At 53.9% G+C, this 19936-nt stretch overlaps 1 protein-coding gene across 1 annotated transcript in view; it reads right to left on the bottom strand.

Moving 5' to 3' along the window:
• Positions 1-19672, bottom strand: part of SLC9A1 (solute carrier family 9 member A1) — a 54376-nt gene extending 34704 nt beyond the window's left edge. The window contains exon 1 of the mRNA XM_006055479.4: positions 18507-19672. Coding sequence (XP_006055541.2) covers positions 18507-18858 — 352 coding nt within the window. The 5' untranslated portion in view covers positions 18859-19672. The remainder of the gene's footprint in view (positions 1-18506) is intronic.
• Positions 19673-19936: the final 264 nt, after the last annotated feature.

Here is a 19936-nt window from a genome sequence, read left to right as displayed (position 1 = left end):
AGGGCTGCAGTTTAACCCGTGAGGCCAAAAGGGAGCAGAGGCCAGGCCCACAACTAAAGTCTTGAGCCTACTGGGAGCTGGGATGGCTGGAGTGCTCCATGCAGGGAGAGGAAGCCTTGCACACACCCACCCACCTGCCATAATAGGCCCTGGGCCACAACGATGGAATTTCAAATGTGGAAGGACAGCTAAGCAGCAGAGGTAGGCTTGGGATTATTAGCTCAAACCCCTGGCCCAGTGCTCCAGCCATCTGACTTTGCTGTCTCACATTCTCCCATTAGGACCCCGTTCTCAGTGCTAAGTCGCTTCAGTTATGTCCAACTCTGCAACTCTATGGAATGTAGCCCGCCAGGCTCCTCTGTCCATGGGATTTCCCAGGCAAGAACACTGGAGTGGGTTGCCATTTCCTTCTCCAGGGGATCTTCCCAACCCAGGGATTGAACCTGCGCCTCCTATGTCTCCTGCACTGACAGGCGGGTCCTTTACCACTAGTGCCACCTAGGAAGCCCATTAGGACCGCAGCTCCTGTTGACTCAGAAAAGCCAGACCCTGCCAGTTGATCTCACCTTCTTCCCCACCGGGGACCAGGGGCAGAGGAGCTTTGAGGAAGCTGGATTCCCCAGAACCACCGCCCTGTGCTTTAAATTTCCAGCCTGCCCAGGCTCCCCCACCCCCTCCAAAGGGAGCCACCTCCTGCTGCTTGGCACTGATCCCCCTCCTGCGACATCCTTTCTGCTCTCCCCCCAACTCCTACACAGTCCTTGTCCCAAACCACTTCCTGCAGCTTCCCATCTGATTAGTTTCTTAGGAAGGATGATTATCCGTGGAGGGAGGAGGCGGAACATTCCCAGAGCCAAGAACATGGGGGAAAACGTCACCAAGTTCATTCTCCACCCACCAGGAGGGCCTTCGCCCTAAACACAAGCCATTCAGCCATGGCCTGAAGGGAGTCACGCCTCCCTCCCAAACCTCCGCAATTGCCGCCACTGTATACACTGCCGTCCTCACTGCTCGGCCGGCCCCGCGGACCAGAGGCCTTTCCATGGGGGCCCGACTCCGGTCCGTGCCCCAGCACCACTCGGTTCTAAGTGACGGCGCCAGAACGGAGCCCGTCTGCCACCAGGGCCCACGCTGCATCGCGCCTCCTGCCGGTGTCCCCTCGGCCTGCCTTGTATTTAAGCTGTTTGCATGTCTATCTCCCACACAGAACTGTTGGCCACCTCCCACACAGCCCTGCAGATGTGTACGTAGTAGGTGCTCAGAGGCGAGTCGAGGAAAAGGTGGGATGCTGGGGCAGCGGGCTCACCCCTTGGAACGCAGCAGGAGTGAAGGCCCACTCCCACCACCGCGGAAGAGCTCCAGACCAGGGCTTGAGACCTGAACTAACCCAGCTCTGCCACCGCCCCCTGCGGCCTGTGGGCAAGCCATTTCCTCCCTGGCCTTCTGCTTCCTCCTCTGTGACACAGGGGGCTGGGCCAGACATGGATGAGCCCTTGCTGCTGCATGCTCCCCACAGCACCGTCACCGAACCTCCCAACGCCGCCCATCAGTCACCGCACAGCTGGGCGACCAGGAGCCAGGATTCGAGTCCAGGCCTCTTAATCCCCACCGCCCTTATCTTTTTCCATTACACCTCCTGAACTCCTGACTCTGTCTCTAGGATCCCTCTCAACAATCGAGTCTAATTCTCTGATTTCAGGCCAGCCCTTTCTGGGCCTGATAACTCCCCAGGCCACGTGGGCCCAGGGTTCAGCTGGGAACAGGCATGTCAGGGTCCTGGGGCTCAGCAGTGCCACGCCTCCCACATGACAGGTCTGGTGACATCCTGCCCGGGGGAGGGGGGGGTGCAGGGCTGGGCCGGGAGTCCAGCAGAGCCTGGCACCTCACTTGGCCCCTCCCCACCCCAAGAGCTCTCGCCCCCCCCTCCCACTCCCGGTCCACTCCTCTCTGAACAGGGCTCTCCTTCCTGCTTCTGGCTTGGCCAGAGGTGACTGTTCCCAAGCTCTGCTCCTGTTCTCGCAGACCTGGCAGAATAGCCCTGGGCCAGTGTCCTGCTTTGCTCGGCTCGCTGTGGCCAGCCCAGAGCCCGGGCCAGCTCTGGGAGCCATCTCTGACCCCTAGGGTGCTAGCTCCATCCCTCCCCGGGTCAGACCAGTGGTCTGCACACCGGCCCGGCTCAGCGGCAGCACATCCAGAACCCAGTCCGATGCCTAACCCAAGGCCCACGGGCCGAGCAGCCTCTGTCTGGCTCCCGCCTTCCTCTCTGTCCTCACACCACCCCCTGCCTCTTACTCTACCCCAGGTTCCTCAAACATGCTCTCTTCAGGGGCCCTGATCTTTGAAAGACAGGCTCCTTCTTCTCATGAGCTCAGCTCAAAAGCCAGCTCCCTAGAGAGGGCTTCGCTGACCATCCAAAGCAGCACGTCTTTCTCCTATCTATTTCCTTCAGGCCATTTATTGCCAGCTGACATTGTATCCACTGTCCAACACCCCGCGCTGGCCTGTGAGCTCCCTGACGTCAGGAGCCTCCTCAGTTTGCTCCCAGCTGTGACCTCAGCACCCAGAAGCGTGTGGGCCGGGGTGGGGGGTGGTGAGGGGTGCTACATGCTAGACTAGGTGGCCAGGAAGCCTATCTGAAGAGGTGACATCTGATTTAGAGCCTGAACGAGGCAGCCAGCCTGTGGCCATCTCCAAGCAGTCTTCCAGGAGGGGGAAAGCAAGAGCCGTGGCCCCATGGAGGAAGAGGTCTGGTAAGGAAGGCTTGGTTGGTTTGAGGAACCCAAGAAGCTTGGTGTGAGTGAAGCAGGGGAAAGAAAAGCAGGGAGTGAGGGAGAGAGGGGTAGATGGGCCACACCTCTCCTGGATTTTATCCCAAGTTCATCAGGAAGCAATTGAAAGATTTTAAACATAGGAACTGGAGGAGGAAATGGCAACCCACTCCAGTATTCTTGCTTGGCAAAATCCCATGGACAGAGGAGCCTGGCGGGCTACAGTCCATGGACTCGAAAAGAGTCGGACACGACTGAGCACTTGTCAGCAAATACAGGAACACCATGTTGCGGGTTACATTTCTAAATGAACCGCACCGGCTGCTCTGTGGAGGGGAGTGGGCCAGGAGACTGCTGGAGTCACCGGGTTAGAGATGCTCATCGTGGCTTTGACAGAGGTGGAAACACAAGGAAGGGGCTCCATTCGACCCATGGAGCCGTCTGTCCTACCAGCCAGAGAGGCCTGTGAGTCAGCAGCCCCCTGGCTGGAGTTCTAGATGCTCGCAATCCATCCCAGCCCACCTACCCAATCTTATTTCTCAGCGACCCCTAGCCCAGACTTTCCCCCCAGCTGACTCGGCCTCCTCTCAGCTGCCCACCCATGCCCACAGCACATGCTGCGACCCTCACCTGACCTGCCACTCCCTACCACCACCACATGAGGGTGAAGACACCGGCACAAAGACCCCTGCTCATGCCAGCCTCATTTCTCCCCTCCCTGAAGTCTTTCTGGGCTTCAGGCAGCGGCACAGATCAGTTGGTAAAGAATCTGCCTGCAACGCAGGAGACCTGGGTTCGATCCCTGGGTCAGGAAGATGCCCTGGAGAAGGAAACGGCAACCCACTCCAGTATTCTTGCCTGGGAAATCACATGGACAGAGGAGTCTGGCAGGATACAGTCCATGGGGCTGCAAGAGTGGGACACGACTTAGTGACTAAACCGCCACCACCAAGGCAGCTATCAGGGAGCACGTCATTATTCCCTTTTTTCACTTTCCCAAGGCAGCTGTAAGCTAGATAAAGGCAGACACCAGACTCGCACCCTTCAGGGTTGTGGAGACACTCAGACCATGACAGGCTGCGTGGAGCCCTCAGCACAAGGCCAGGCACCTGGAGATCTCACTCAAGGGCAGCTCCTCCCTGACCGCCTGTGTCTGAGGACACCCATCCCGGGTGCTCACTACTCCGCAGGGAGGCTCAGCTTCTCTGCCCAGCCAGGCAGGGGGATGAAGCATGTTTGAGGGTGACGTGGAGGGAATGAAGGCTGCGCCGTGCGTTTCAAAAGCACAAGTCGGTGACTGCATCATCCTATGCTCCGCATCACCCACATCTCACCTTGCCCCAGCACCCCCTCCATGCGAGATGAGCAAACTCCTGCTTAACCGTCAAGCTCCGGGAAGCCTTCCTGATCCATCGCCCGCCGCCCAACTCCTCCCATGCGCCCACAGTTCTGAGGGCCCTGCTGCGGCATTTCACAGCACAGGGCAAGTGCCTGTTTATACGCCAGCCTCTCCTGTGAGGCTAGGATTATATTTATTCATCTTTCCATCTTTAGCACAGCATTTATCAGGCATGAATCAGTGTTAACTGAGTGTGTCTCTTCCCATTCCCAGTTCAGTTCAGTTCAGATGCTCAGTTGTGTCTGACTCTTCGCGACCCCATGGACTGCAGCACACCAGGCTTCCCTGTCCATCACTAACTCCCACAGTTTACGCAACTCATGTCAATCGGGTTGGTGATGCCATCCAACCATCTCATCCTCTGTCGTCCCCTTCTCCTCCCACCTTCAATCCTTCCCAGCATCAGGGTCTTTCCAAATGAGTCAGTTCTTTGCATCACGTGGCCAAAGTATTGGCGTCTCGGCTTCAACATCAGTCCTTCCAATGAACATTCAGGACTGATTCCCTTTAGGGTGGACTGATTCCCAACTGACAATCAAACTCAGACATTTCAGCTCATGGTCTCATTCTATGCTCATCCCAGTCACAATGACAGTCAGCCCTACCCCAACATCCTCCAGCCCCCTTACCTAAAATCATCCTCCACTGCTAGAGTTCACCCTCTCCTCTTCTTTTAAAACAATTTCTTTTTTTTTTTTTTTTTCGGTCACACTTTGTAGCTTGTGGGATCTTAGTTCCCTGCCAGGAATTGAATCCACACCCTCAGCCGTGAGAGCACAGAGTCCTAGCCACTGGACCACCAGGGAATTCCCTCCTCTTCCTGTAATGCTACAGGATGGTGGTAACTCCCATTTCTGAGCTCTTATGATGTGCTCGGGGCTTTACAGACATTATCCCACTTGCTTGTGGAGACTGAGGCTCAGACAAGGTGATGCAGTTATGAACTGGCAGAATCTTCTGCCCTTAACACTGGCACAGATCACCTGGCACCTCATCAGAGCTGAGTCTATTTTAAAAATCATCATCTGTTCTGCAAAATTTAGTGCTTTTATAGTTACATATCAAACTGTCATACAAAATCTCGCTTTGCTCATTCAATGCTTCAAGTGATAAGTCTTGCTACTCCAGCGAGGTGGGGAAAGGACTGTTATGTAGGAGACACAGCAGCACTTGGAATGGGAAGCCCTGGGTCTGGCTTCAGCTGTGCCGCAGTCAGGCTATGTGATCCTAGGCAAGTCACCCAAGTGCTCTGGGCCTCCATTTGCTCGTTTGTATAAAGGAGAATGACAGTATCTCTCCAAAAGGTTTTCTGATGCATGCTCAAAAGCGCTCCACCCACTTCACTGAAATAATAAATTTTATTTATCTGCAGCCACCTCACCCCTGCGTTTAGCACAGCACTGGATGCCCAGCAGGGATCAGGAAGTCTTGCTGAGTGATTTTTCAGTTGCTGGAGATTCAGGAGTCACAGAAAATAAACCACTATTGCTCCTCCTCCTGATCCTAGAAGGACTCCTAAGTGCCACCACTGATCATTATGTTCAGAATGTGTCAAACTCTATGCCATGCATCTTACAACGGCACTCTCCCTGAGTCCTCCCGACACCCCTGCCAGGCGTTACCCCATGCTTGCACGCGTGCATGCTAAGTTGAGTCTGACTCTTGGTGACCCCATGGACAGTAGCCTGCCAGGCTCTTCTGTCCATGGGATTCTCCAGGCAAGAATACTGGAGTGGGTTACCATTTTCTTCTCCAGGGCATCTACCTGACCTAGGGATCAAACCTCCATCTCTTATATCTCCTGCACTGATAGGCAGGTTCTTTAACCACTCACGCCGCCTGGGAAGATCCCCATGTCGGGGATCATCAGATTGAGACTCAAACAGGGAAAGTGACTTGCCCGAGTCACTACAGAATTGAGCTAAGATTTGAACTAAGATTTCAACCCAGGTCTGTCAAGTTGCAAAGCCTCTGTTCCTAACTACCATGTTTCCTGAGGAAACTGCTCTGGGCCACTCTCTGCAGTCCGAAAGTCCTGCCCCAAATCAAAGCTTTGGGCTGTGCCCAGTAAGCTCTGTTTCACTCAAGCGTCTCATCTAAATCCTACCTGTTCTTCAAGGCCTAGTTCACCAGTCATCTCCATGAAGCCTCCTTGGTCCTCCAAGGTAGGAAGGTCTTCCTTTTTTTCTTTTTCTAATATTTACTTGTTTCATTTTGGTTGTGCCAGGTCTGAGTTGCGGCTTGTGGGATCTAGAGTCCTGACCAGGGATCAAAACCAGGCCCCCTGCGTTGGGAGCATGGGGTCCTGGCCACTGGACCATTGGGCAAGTCCCAGGAAGGTCTTTCTGCTTCCTCTATACCCTCAAAGAATTCTATCTGCACCTTGACTCACACCCAGTTTCTACTGCCTGACTCTTCTGCATCTACACTGAATTCCTCAGACAAGTCCTTAAGCTCCTTGAGAGAAGCAGCTCTTGTGTGTCTTTATTAGCTCCACCAGTCAGGCAGGCCCAGAGGGTTGTGGTAGGGTGCCGACTCCCCTCCTGCCCTGAGCTGTACTCAGAGCCTTGGGCTGGGCTCAGTGGGGTGAGCTGGCCCTACCTCCATGCTGGCATCCTGCCTACATGGTATGACATCCTGATTCCTGTGGGCCCTGGCCCCAGGAGATAAGATCTCATCCCCTGGACTGATGGCAAAGATCCAATAAAAAGCAGAGCTCTCAGGCTCTTTGCTGGTTTGTAAAGGAGTCAAAGGCCTGAAGAATCTGATGGGTGAGAGCAGAAGCTTCTGGGTTGCAAGGCTTGCACTTGGTTCTCCTGCATGGACCTGTCTGGACAAAGCCAAATGGCTTCCTGGCCAGGAACAGTTCTTCTGACAGAAAGTCCAGCAGGAAGCTGCCCTTCCTTAGGCTTTTAGGGCCACTAGAGAGCTACCAGGTTTCCCCGGTGGCTCAGCAGTAAAGAATCCGCCTGCCAATGCAGGAGCGTAGGAAACAAGGGTTCGATCCCTGGGTCAGGAAGATCTTCTGGAGTAGGAGATGGCAGCCAACCCACTCCAATATTCTTGCCTGGAGAATCCCAGAGGAGCCTGGCAGGCTAAGTCCATAGGGTTACAAAGAGTCAGACACAACTGAAGTGACTAAGCATGCACACAGAGAGCTGCCACTACTCAGATACCAACATCCAGGCCAAAGACCATGGCCCCTCCTCTTGGTCCAGCTCTTACTGCCTAGAGACCCCTGGGTTAGTTAACAGAACAGGGAAAGCCCTCCCTCAGCCATTAATTCATGTGACACTGGGCACATCCTCTCTGCACCTTAACAGGGAGATGAGAGGACTGGATCAAAACATCTCCAGTTCCCCTTTGGGTCCGGGGGCCACGGGCTATGATTAGGTTCTTTCTACCTCTAATATCCTACAGGTAGAATAATATTCTCTATTTTTACTCCCAGAACCAGGGTCAGAGCAGGAGGTGGCGGTCCTCAGTCCAAGAAATAGCAGAGGCCAATCAAGACTGCCTAGTATTATGCCTTCAAAGCTTATCCCCTTCAGAGGCAAGGCCATGTTTCTACTGCCTCCAAGGTAGCTGTTTCACCTAACAGAGTCTCAGAAGACTGCCCGGGCCTTGGCCACTTAAAACAGAAAAACGGCAGAAGGCCTGAGTGACCTCCCAGGGTATGAGCAGCACTCATCCTGGAAACCCAGCAGACCAGGGGGCAGAATGACCCTAGTACCTTGCCTGCCTACACTGGGCAAGAGGGGCCTCTCTTGTCTGCTTTGATCCCCAATCCAAAAAAGCTTTTCTCTACTTTACAGAGTCATTTTCCCTCTCTTCTCCCAGGACACAGCTTGCTTATTCTAACGGGGTTCATTCCCCGCGCCTAGAAGGAGTTCTCCAGTTCCCTAGGCAAACCCCACTGAGGACGGAATTAACTACCACTTCGGGTGGCTCAGATGGTAAGGAATCTGCCTGCAATGCAGGAGACCTGGGTTCGATCCCTGGGTCAGGAAGATCCACTGGAGAAGGAAATGGTTACCCACTCCAGTATTCTTGCCTGGAGAATTCCATGGATAGAGAAGCCTGGTGGGCTACAGTCCATGGCGTCGCAAAGAGTCAAGATGCGACTGAGCAACTAACACATACTCATCTAAGGAAAGTCCTTTACCTGTCTTCAGATTCCCACAGGACAAAGGGTCAAAGCTCTTAACATTTCTGGTAGGTGACGGGGGTGCGGGGAATAGATCCTGTTGCTATCTGTGGCTACTATGGGCTTTCTTCCTCTGATAAAAACACACAAATATTTGTAGACTATTTTGGCGGGTACCATGGGCCCCCCAAAGTCCATCAAGGACTCAGAAAGACTCTTAGAAACCTAGATCCTAGAAGAAAAGCAGGTCACCCAGTCCCTTCTCTCGCCTAAGCCAGGATCCCGTCTAACAGCAAGCCTCTCACCTCCGTCAAGTGATGTTCCTCTTCTTCATCTGGCCCACTGCTCAAGATCACCTCCTCCAGGGAGCCTTCCCTCATCTCTTCTCCTCCTCTCTGAGCCCCTCAGCATCTCAGTCAGAGCCACACAAGTTCCCACCTGTACTTTCTTCCCAAGCAAGAGAGCTGGCTCTCTGTGGACCCACTTATTTAACCCCATAACCCTGAACCAGAGTTGGAGATGACCATGATCATGAATATGAGAATTCTGTGCTTTGAAGCCAAGGTTCATGACAGCAGTGGACCATTCCCCAAAACAATGGGGCTGCGGAAATCTCCCTCCAAAAGCCTGTCTGCCCAGGCCTCATAAGTGCAGGAGCTCCCCTGGGATGACTGCCTTTCCTACTGGAATATCCCAGAGAGCCTTTCAGAAACTAAAACCGGCAGAAAGGGAAACTAAGGCCCAGGGAAGCAAAATGACGTGCCACAGATCAATATTCATAGAAAGAGGCAGAGCTAGGACTAGACCCAGTCCCTGATTCCAAGCCTAGAGCTCTTTACCTTACACAGGTGGCTTTATAAAAACTAAATCTGGGGGCTTCCCTGGTGGCTCAGTGGTAAAGAATCCGCCTGCCAATGCAGGAGACATGGCTTTGATCCCTGGTCTGGGAAGATCCCACGTGCCATGGAGCAACTAAGCCCATGAGCCTAGTCTCTAGAGCCCAGGAACCACAACTACTGAGCCCACATGATACAACCACTGAAGTCCACCTGCTCTAGAGCCTGTGCTCCGCACAAGAAAAGCCACAGCAATCAGAAGCCTGTGCACTGCAACCGGAGAGTAGCCCCCACTTGCTGCAACTAAAAGCCTGCACAGCAATGAAGACCCAGCACAGCCAGAAATAAATAACAAATTTTTAAAAATACACTTTAAGAAAAAGCTAAATTTGTCCTCCCACACTCATACATGCATGAGAGTTTCTGAAAAGGTGCACAAGAAAGTTAACAGGGGTAACCTCTGGGGAGTGTGACAGTGGAGGTGGTCAGAGAAGTGAGGAGGCTAACATTTACCTTAATACCCTTCTCTACTGCTGGATTTTATTTTTGTTTGTTTTGTTTTACCATGAATGTGTTTTATGTATTCAAATTATAAAAATAAATCTGCCACCGAAAGGAGATTCTGGCCCCAGCCCACCTCCAACACATAAATAGAAACAAAGAGAAGCCTTAAGTCCTCCCGTCCGGGTAAACTATAAATTAGCGAGACTGCCTTTTTGCATAGTTTATGGCCACTGGTCTCATTAATTCACAGTCATGGTGCGGGTGATGACTTGAGGAATCTTACCAAGAAAAGCTAAATTCAATTAGGGCTCTTGGCAGCTCCCTGAGGAAGCTCTGGTATCTTGCTTTTACTTACACAAATTGAGGGCAAACCAAATGGATCGAGACTCTCCCAGAGAGACCCCACCCAGCTCAGAGAGGATGCCCTTGCAGACCCTCCATTAGCGCGAAGCGGAGGGAGATGGGAGAGGCGGGGGCGGGAGGCACTTACACACGGGCTGGCTGACGCCTGACATCCCTGTCAGGCGGGTCTCCTGGCTGCCTCAAACGCTTCCCACGGACACTGTCTCTGCATGGAAGTCAGTCATACACTCACTTGTCCCCTCAGATCTTTCGGAGCCCTTCTTCCATGCCAGGCACAGAGGAGAAAGCAAACGAAGGCTCTGCCCTCAATGGGCTGACATTCTCGTAGGAATCACATACTAAGAATAGATCTCTCTGTCCTGCCTGCTTCCCGAATTCCTCTCCATCTTCAAGACTGGCTCAAGTTCCCCCTCCTCTGAGACGCTTTCCCTAACCATCTGTGCTCTCGGGGGACTGCCTCTTCCCTCTGAACTTTGCCTCTGCCGGGAGTCCGCCCAGCCCTCAGCACATAGAGACCATTTTCTCCAAGCAAACTGGAAGCTCCTGGTGAGCTGGGCCTGGGTCTCTCACTCTTCCTGGTTCCCGGATGGGCCGCCAAGCTCAGAGCCTACTGGTGGGTTTCGGCTCATTTCCCTCTACGACCTCAGCTGGAACAGACGAATGAATTAGCTGCCCTCAGTCCTGACTGGCCAGCCCGAAGCCAGAGCCTCTGTGAGTTTGTCTGGCACACAGAAGTGCTATGTAAGTGTTAACTGCTTGTTATTTTGGTGAACTTATAGACTCTGCTGGTACACGTCTGTGATGTCACCTCTTTGCCTTCTGTGACCTGGTCTCAAATAGGCCCAGCGCTGTGGAAGGGCCAGTCTGGGCTTAGGGGCAAGTGTCCCCCACAAGGGACTGGGAAAGGGACTAGGGAAGGAATAGGACTTCTTCTGAATCTTGCTCAGAGCTGCTTAAGGATGCTATCTTTTCAGGAAAGCGCTTGCTTGGGTAATTTGGGGAAACTCCAGGCTCTCATCAAGTCAGTGTCAGAACTCAGGGGTCACGTCTGACCTAACAGACCCCCAAACTGGCCTCATATGTTGATAGAACTTTAGGGGGTAAGGAAATGAAGTCGGCACGATCTCAGGGAAGGGGGTGGGGGCAGCCCACTGATCTGAGCCCAACTCAAAACCTAGTTCAGTTAAAATTAGATTAGCCTATAAGATTAAAAATACCCACATGTAATCACGGGCTGCCTTAAAGTACCAGTTGATGTTTGTCGGCATCTAAAGAGATGGTCGGGCCCAGCGCGGTGTGTGCAGACAACCTTGGGGAGACGTGTCTGACTCAGACGTTTGCAGGGGCAGTGAGCGCTGCAGAAGGAGGCCCACACAGGCGATGGATGACTCAGGGATAACCCAGGTCCTGGGTTTGCTGAGTGAGCCTTCTCTCCCCACCACGGAAGGAAAGGGGGGAGGTGGGGGAGGGCAGGGAGACAGGAGGAGGGAGGGAGAGAGGCAGGCCTGCCAGCCAGCTGCACACAGGCTGGCGTTCCGAAGGGAGCCCAGGTCCCTCCCGTGTTTCTGAATGCCACCACCTCCGAGAAGGCCTATTTGCTTCACAGAGAGGCTTTGCGGGGGACGGGGGTGCACAGTTTTACCACCCCCTCCAACCCAAGAAATGATCCACAGACAGCAGCCAAGACTTGAAATGCCTTCATTCCCTCCCTATTTTAAAATGATCATGGGAAAAAGAAAACTTTTGAACTGAAAGGGAATCAGGGCATGATGATGAAAAGAACACAAGCTCCAAAGTCACACAGATCTGGGCTTCAACACCAGTGCTTTCCAGCTGGGCAATATCTGACAGTGTCTCAAACAGGAGCTTGGTATGTGACGGCTCACATAATTAACAAGTATTTAACATAAATACTGCGAATGAGACAATGAGGGCTCAGAGAAGAGCACCTTGCCTAAAAGGTCACACAAGCGGCAAAAAGCTGGAACCAGATCTCAGGTCTCCCGACTTTCCCTCTTCTGCCCCATCCCACATGTTTTCTGCTATAAATCACTCCTCTGCCTCTCCTTTCTCCTCCCAGAGGGCCTACAACACATCAAGGGAAAGGGAAAGCTCTCCATTTCAAAAGCTTGCTGTTCCACAGACTAGAAGAAGGACAGACCCCAAAGCTGAGTCAGCCTTCACACGCTCACACTCTTTCTTCATACAAATACTAGGCGTGTGTGAGGGGTCAAGGACTTGGAGTTGAGGTGGCCTGGGCTCCAGAGCAACCCAAACCACCATGCTCCTTTCGCCCTTCCTTCCTCCAAGAGGAAACTGTCCCTCCTGTCAACAGTTCAGGTTACCAACAGGGATGTGTCTGGTCATTTACTCTAGCTAAAGCCTCTTGGGACCTCCGGTCTCCCTTTGTCTTCACAATGACCTGACCAGGCAGGAAAGAGGACAGGGTCTTGGGTTATAAGTCTGGGCACTGAGTCCTTACTTGTTAAGTGACCTGCTTGAGGTTTCCTTAGATGTAAAATGACATCTGGTACATCAGATGTCATTAGTGGTACATCAGTACCACTTGCGAGGGACTTCTCTGGTGATCCAGTGCCTAGGACTCCGTGCTCCCAATGCAAGGGGTCTGGGATCAATCCCTGGTCAGGGCACGAGATCTCGCATGTCGCAAGTAAGAATTTTCATTCCACAACGAAAACTGAAGCTCCCTGTGTGCTGCAACTAAGACTCAGTGCAGCCAAATAAATAAATATTAACGAAAACAAAAGCACCACCTGCTATTCTAGCCCACAGGACCATTGAGAAGATCAGAATTAAACAGTGTATATGCAAGTGCTTTGGAAACAAGTTACAATACTAATGAGAATCAGTACTAAACTCCACATGCCTTAAAGGGCTAAAGACAATTGTGCCACCTGCTCTCAACACAGAGGCTGCCTCTCAGGGGACCCTGCTGGGTGCCAAGGGTAACCCAAAGCAGCCCAGAGGCAGGAGATGGTAATCACAAGGTTAGCCACCCCTGCTGGCAAAAGGAAACGACCCTCTAATTGGTCCTCCCCCGTCCAAGCAGGGAAGAAGCACTCTGGGTCAGACCACGGAGAGAGCAAAGAGATGGCAGGCAGGGTCGCTAGCAGAGGACAAGGGATAGGCCCAGCCCTGCGGGATTCAGGTGCACACATGCAGGCTCATGGGGACAGAGGATGCCGGCACAGAACCCCGACGGCTCTCTTAGTAGAGGGAAAGAGCTCCTGCCATCAACAAGTGCCAGCCCCTACGGGGTGAGTGCTCAGTCACTAAGTCATGTCCGACTCTTTGCAATCCCATGAACTGTAGCCCGCCAGGCTCCTCTGTCCTTGGGATTTCCCAGGCAAGAATACTGGAGTAGGTTGCCATTTCCTTCTCCAGGGGATCTTCCTGACCCAAGGATCGAACCCACGTCTCCTGCATTGGCAGGCAGATTCTTTACCATTGAGCCACCTGGGAAGCCGCCAACTCCAACAGGGAGTACTAAAATCCCCGCTAGCAGGTGCGGTGAGCTGGGCAGCTACTCCCTGCAGAGGCCAGGCATCTGCTGAGGGGAACGTGAGGGTGGGAGATGCAGCTGTACCCTGAGAGGAGGCTGTACCGTGACTCAAGCAGACAACGGCAGCCCCACACCACAGAGGATAAGCCCTCTGAGTTGTTTCCTCATCTGTGAAACAGAGATAGCCTTTATCTCATCCAATTTTAGTAAGAATTAAACGAGATTACTTCTGCCTGACACTACTCTGCATATACTCAATAAATGGTAATTCTTTTTAAAACACACAGCCCCCCAACAGAAGAGATGTCACAGGGCAGGCTAGGCCGGACGCCAAAGTTGTGGATAAACAATACGGGATACGGCTTTGGGGGAGAAATGAAAGCAATGGCTTTGGGCTGGAGTGGCCTGGGAAGACCGCCCAAAGGGGAGGAACCTGAACAGGCCCTGAAAAGCCACCACAGCGCTGGACTCCGTGCTGGGCATCCCACGTTCGGCCTCTGTCTCGATGCTGGAAGAAAGAGATGGCATCCTCACCCTCCTGATGAGGCAAGTCAGGTTCACAGACACCAGGTGCCTGGTCACGCAGGTACCAGGGGCAGAGCCTCGACTTCGTGACCTTGTCTGTCCTTCCCACCAGAACTGGAGTGGGAGCGGCCATGAGGGGCAGGACAGAGAGGAGAGGGGCGTCTCATGGGGGCTCAGCTGAGTGAAGCCCAGGCCACACGACCAGCAGAGGCCCTCCAAGTGTCCTGGCGCCCCAGGACCTAGGGCTCTTACCTGAACTCCCTCCCAGGCCCCAGCTGACCTCCCCATACTGTCCTGCGGGTATTCTGCTGTTTCTTCCCAAAGAGAAAAAGGTCACCTTTTCCTTTTTGGAGAGTTCCACCTGGGCTTCTAGGAACAGTTTCAAGGTGACCTTTAAGTTGTTCCTCTCTCCTTCTGAGAAGTGAGAGTTCTAGTCTTACACAGGAAACCAGCCGTTGGGTCTGATATCCACATGTGTGAACTGGGCAATAACGACTCCCATCTCCCCTCCTCACAGACCTGCTCTGAGGAGGACACATCAGGACGCACCTTGCAAAGACCAAAACCAAGAAAAGCTATAAGCTGTGAAGGGACAAAGGAAGGCTTTTTTTTTTGTCTGTGGTCAGGAGACGAGTTGAATACCTGCTTCACAGGCTGCCAGGAGCTGGACGTGGGTAAACAACTGTATGGGGTGCCAGTGGAGAGCTGGGTTACAGCGAGGCACTCCCCTGAAACACACACAGGACTGGGAGCCAGGTAAACAGAGAGACAAAGCGGGATTCATGCGGGGTCCAAACCCCAGTGTGGGGTGGGCTGGGATGCGGAGTGGTCCTACCCAGGGCTTGGAGTTGTTCTCACAGCTCTCCCAGTGGGCTCACCCCCTACTCACATCACTAGGCCCTCCCCACGAGGGAAAAGGCAAGAATCCCTGACTGTCGGGCTTCCCTTGTGGCTCAGCTGGTAAAGAATCCGCCTGCAATGCGGGAGACCTGGGCTCAATCCCTGGGTTGGGAAGATCCCCTGGAGAAGGAGACTGTCAGAGAGAGAGAAAAGGCCCAAGAAGGGAAGAGACTTGCCCCATGTCACCCACTGAGTCACTCAGAAAGAACCCAGAAGCATCTCCTCTAGAACTTCAGCTCTAGGGCCTTCCCCAGGAGGTCCAGGGGTTAAGACTCTGTGCTTCCACTGCAGGGGGCACTGGTTCAATTCCTGGCTGGGAACTAAGATTCCACATGCCACACCTGTGCGGCCAAAATAACTTTTTTTAATAGCATCACTTTAGTATTATTTTAAAATTTATTTATTTATTTTAATTGGAGGCTAATTACTTTACAATATTGTAGTGGTTTTTGCCATACATTGACATGAATCAGCCATGGGTGTACAGGTGAAGAATTGTTTTTTAATCTTCGGCTCTAACGCCATCCGCCCTCGGCCAGTGTCTACCTGAGGCTCTGCTCCACGACCAGGACAAGCATGAGAACTGCACACAGCACCTTCTGTTCTTAAAGGAGAGGTGACGTGCAAGGGAAGCAGCTGTCACAGATGACAGAATGAGGCCTCCAACAGGGCGCCTACCTACGCTGGAGCACTGAAAGAAGGGGCAAGACCCCAAGATGAACTCCAAGGCTCTAGAGCGTAGTAGAAAGGAAGCATGGCCTCGGCCGCCCAGCCCACCCCCCGGAGTCAGCTGGCACCACGTTCCTTCCCCCACAGGAAATGCTAAAGCAAAAGGAAGAATAAAGTCAGTGGGATGGACTTTCAGTCCTTCCTGAAACTTGAAGGAGGGGCTCCTGGCGGCAGCCTAGGCCGAGAGATCGTAATCCTCCAGCCTCTGAGGAAGGCTCTAGGAGGCTGAGGTGGGGAGGCGTTTACCTGAGGTGGTTAAACTGCACCTCACTGAGCGCTTCCTGTGAGCACAAAGGCAGCTTCAAGCGCGTTAATTTCTGTCCTCACCACGTCAGCAGCACCATAACTGGATACTAATATTTCCCCCTTTTTATACTTATGAAAACTGAGGGTCAGAGAGGGTAAGCGGCAGAGGGGTGCCAACCTCAGTTCAACACTGCAAAGGGGCGGGGGGCGTTCCCTGGTGGCTGAGTGGTTAGGATTCCAGGCTCTGACTGCCGTAGCCTCGGTTTAGTCCCTGGGTGGGGAGCTGAGATCCCTCAAGCTGTGTGGCCAAAAAACAAACAGCCAAACAAAGAGGGGGAAATGGGCTTTCGCTTTTGGCCACCTGAACAGGGACCCTTAAGATCACCTTTCTCTCTACTCTCTTCCCCAGGATGGCCAGGTGTGAGGGCACCTCTGTTTCCAGAGGCAGAAAAACGTCCTGTCAAAGCAGAGACACAGTGTCTCGCAACTGCAAAGGCCCTCAGAGATCATATCCAGCATCCTCACTTTTACAATGGGAAAACTATGGCCCACGGCTGAATGACTTGCCAGGGTTACCCAAGTCAGTGGAATGGCAGAAATGTCAGACCTGGAAGAAGCCACAAAGATCAACTGACAAGTGGAGAGGCGTCACTGGCCCAAGGTCACAAGGGAGACAGGACAAAAGGCCAAGTTTCCTAACTTCTAGGCTGACACCCATGTCATGGAACCACCTCTGCCAACTGCCCGGGGCCCCGGCAGTTTTGGCGGGGACAAATCAGGCCAAACCTGGTCCCACTGGGACTGGAGTTAGGCCTGCATGGACAAACTCCTGACTGTCCAGAGTAGGAGCTTAGTGGTCATGCTGTCGACCTACCAGAAGTCACTGAGACCCACCGTGCATGCACTAGTCCCCCCGCCACCTCCCCCCCTCCATGCCCTAACACAATGCCAGGTGCGGCTGGGAGGTGACGGGGTTGGAGAGAGGAGGAGGGCAATTTATAAATAGTGCCTGTGAGGCCTCTTCCCAGTCTCACACAGGCAAATGACACATCAGTCACTTCAGCTTCTTACAACAAAACAGGTCACAGGGGCTTCAGGATTCAATGGATATGGTCAAATTTAGAGATTCTTGCCGGTTTCACAGGTGGGCGAGACCTGCAGAAAAAAGCCCAGTTTGTTCAAGGTCATGTATCTGTCAGAATCAGTACACACGACTCCCCTCGCCCCGGCCTTGATTTTTTTTCCCGGCTGCCATCAGGATAGGTGCTGGTGGCCCAGGCCCATGTGGAGGCCTGCCACAGCCACAGCACCAAAGCCCTGAATCAGGAAGCCAGCTCCTAGACCTGTCACGACAGAAGCACCCGAGCCCTCCTGCAGCATGTCCCGGAGCCTGCCTCATACCAGCCTGGCATCGCCCTCAGCTCCCGCGTGTCCTTGGGAGAGCTGCAAGGCTTCCTGCCAAGAATCACAAACTCTCCAAACCCAAACCAGCAGAGTCCCAGGCCCTCGTGCCTTCCACAGCTGGCTGGGGGCTAAAAAGGCAAAGGCGGATGTCAAAGCCCTCCAGGACATCACTTCCAGGGACTTCTGGGTTGGGCAGGCTCTGGGGAGCTCCGGCAGCATCTGGAGCATCTATTAGCTGGAGCATCTCCAGCATCTATCACCCAGCAGAACAGAATGCCCAGACCTAGTGGGGAGACAGCCTCTGGAGGGGAACCACTTTTCTGTTTCCTTCTTCCAAAAAGAACATTTCAAAGTCTCTTCATATCAGAACATCCTGAGCTTCTCCACCCGTCCCTCTCCCACTTGGCTGAGTAGCAGGCAGGCCACCATGACTGGCCGGGCTGGACAGCACTTTGAGACACAGCAGGGTGCAACCTGGAGGTGAGCTTGACCGTCCTCCACTCCCCCTCCCCCGCCTCAAACCAGACTTCAGGAATTCCCAAGGCCCCCTGTCCCATAAACTGTATAAAGAATGGCATTCCCGGGCAGGAAACTGACTCAGGGGCTCCTGACCAGCCTGGGCAGGCAGAGCTGATGGATAACACTCCAGGGATGAAGGAAGGAAGGTGAGAATACAGTGATGCCTCATCTTCCGCCACACCTGTAAGTCTCCAGCACACACGTTGCCCACTCTACTCAAACTCCTTAGGCAAACCAAGTACAAAGATCCTCCGTCCTGAAACAGCCTTCCATGAAGCGTGTTATTACAATGGTGGCTGGTGACAGAGCAGACTGTGTCACTTGCTGAAGACACGCCTGTCTCACACACACACAGCTGGGCACCTGGCTCCAGAGGAGACCTGCCAGGCCTGGAAGCCTCGCTGAAGGTACCTAGGACCAGAAGCATCCTCCAGTCCTGCTCTCTCCCGTGAACAATACCCCGCTCCCATGTGAGGAGGCCGCAGAGCTCAAGTTTGAGAAGCATCAGGATGGCCGGATGGAGGCTGCCTACTATACAGGAGCAGTCCAAACCCTCATTCCTGGGCAGCTTCACGTGGTAAGGATGGGCAACAGGCTCATCAGTTAGGTGACAGCGGAAGCATCGGGGGCGAGGTGGACTTACCTATCTTCATGAGGCAGGCCAGTAGGATCCAGAGGGCGATTTCGAAGGGTGTGCGCACGTGTTGGTAGTCGATGCCCAGGACTGGAAAGGCCTTTCGAGCCTTTGGGCTGTGTTCAGCGAAGGAATGGTTAACAGGGCGGCTCTCGGGGGCGAGCTCCGGTGGGGCGGTGGTGACATCCCCAATTGAGCGTTCCCGGGGCGGCTCTGAGCCTCTGATGGTGCTGGCGGTAGGGCTGATCTGGAGGCCATGGCTTCTGAGAACGGGTAGCAGCCCCACCAAGGCTACCACCACAAGCAACGAAGGGAAGATTCGAGGCGGAGGGAGGCCACTGGCACCAGACCACAGAAGCATCCCGCTGCTTACCCACCCCCCCCGACCCTTAGCAAAATGAGAGTAAGACCTGGGACATAGGTACCAAGGGGTCAGCAGGAGGGGGCAGGAGAGACTCTAGACAAAGTTCATGTTTGAGAGATGTGTTTTTGTGGAAGCAGTCCTCTGGAGGTGGAAAGAAGGCTGGGTTCCCGATCTAGAACGCCAAACCGGGGAAGAGGGACCAGGACCTAGTTAGGACCATAAGAGGAGACCAAAAGGTTTGGAACTCCAGGCCTGGGAAAGAGGGTGGGGGAGGGGAGAGGCGGCACCCTAGGGACAGAGGAAGGAATAGAATGGGGGGGGGGGGACCCCAGGAAAGGAAAAGGGAAGGCGGGGACCCTCTGCTGAGAAAAGTGGCTGAGCTGCTGGGACTCTTGCTAAGGGAAGGAGCAGAGAGCCTGAGCTAAAAGAAGGGGATCGAAGGGGGTGGGACCCAGTCCAGGAAAAGAAGAAAGGGAGCTGAGAGCCCAGGCTGCGAGGAAGGAGTGAAACCAGAGAGCGGCCGGGAGCTTCCCCACCCAAAGAAGGACCCAGGTGCAGGCGCGCCGGGCTGAGATTCCGGGGAAATGGAGGGAGGCGGAAGGCGGAGGCAGACGGCCTGGAGAAAGGGCGCCCTGGCGCCGGCTGGGGGCGGCTCGCGGTGGGCCAGCAGCGAAACGCCCCTCCTTGCGGCCCCGGCGCTGTGCTGCGCTGCGCCCCGGCCCAGCTTCAGTTCCTCCGCATCCAGCTCCACTTGCAGTTGCAGCCCCGGCCCTGGCACCGGCGGCGGCTGACTGCTGTCTACTGAGCGCTGTACTGCCACTTATAGGCACCAGCGAGCAGCCGGCGCTGCGGGCTAGAAGGACCTGTCAGTGCCCGCGCGATGCAGCGACCCCTGTCGCCGAGGAAAGGAAGTATCGCGTCGAAAGAGAAGGGAAGAGTCAGAGATAGCCAAAGTCCAGCATCTACAGAGATTCTAACTTTAAAAAGAGTAAAATGCTCTGCTAATTACAAAGCGCTGTTCACATCCACCTTCGCAGTCTCATGGAGACTTCCCAGGAAAGGTGAATGATGTTTT

This window comes from Bubalus bubalis, chromosome 2, assembly GCF_019923935.1.
Source record: "Bubalus bubalis isolate 160015118507 breed Murrah chromosome 2, NDDB_SH_1, whole genome shotgun sequence".
Classification (NCBI taxonomy): domain Eukaryota; kingdom Metazoa; phylum Chordata; class Mammalia; order Artiodactyla; family Bovidae; genus Bubalus; species Bubalus bubalis.
This window is presented reverse-complemented; position numbering and strand designations above follow the sequence as displayed.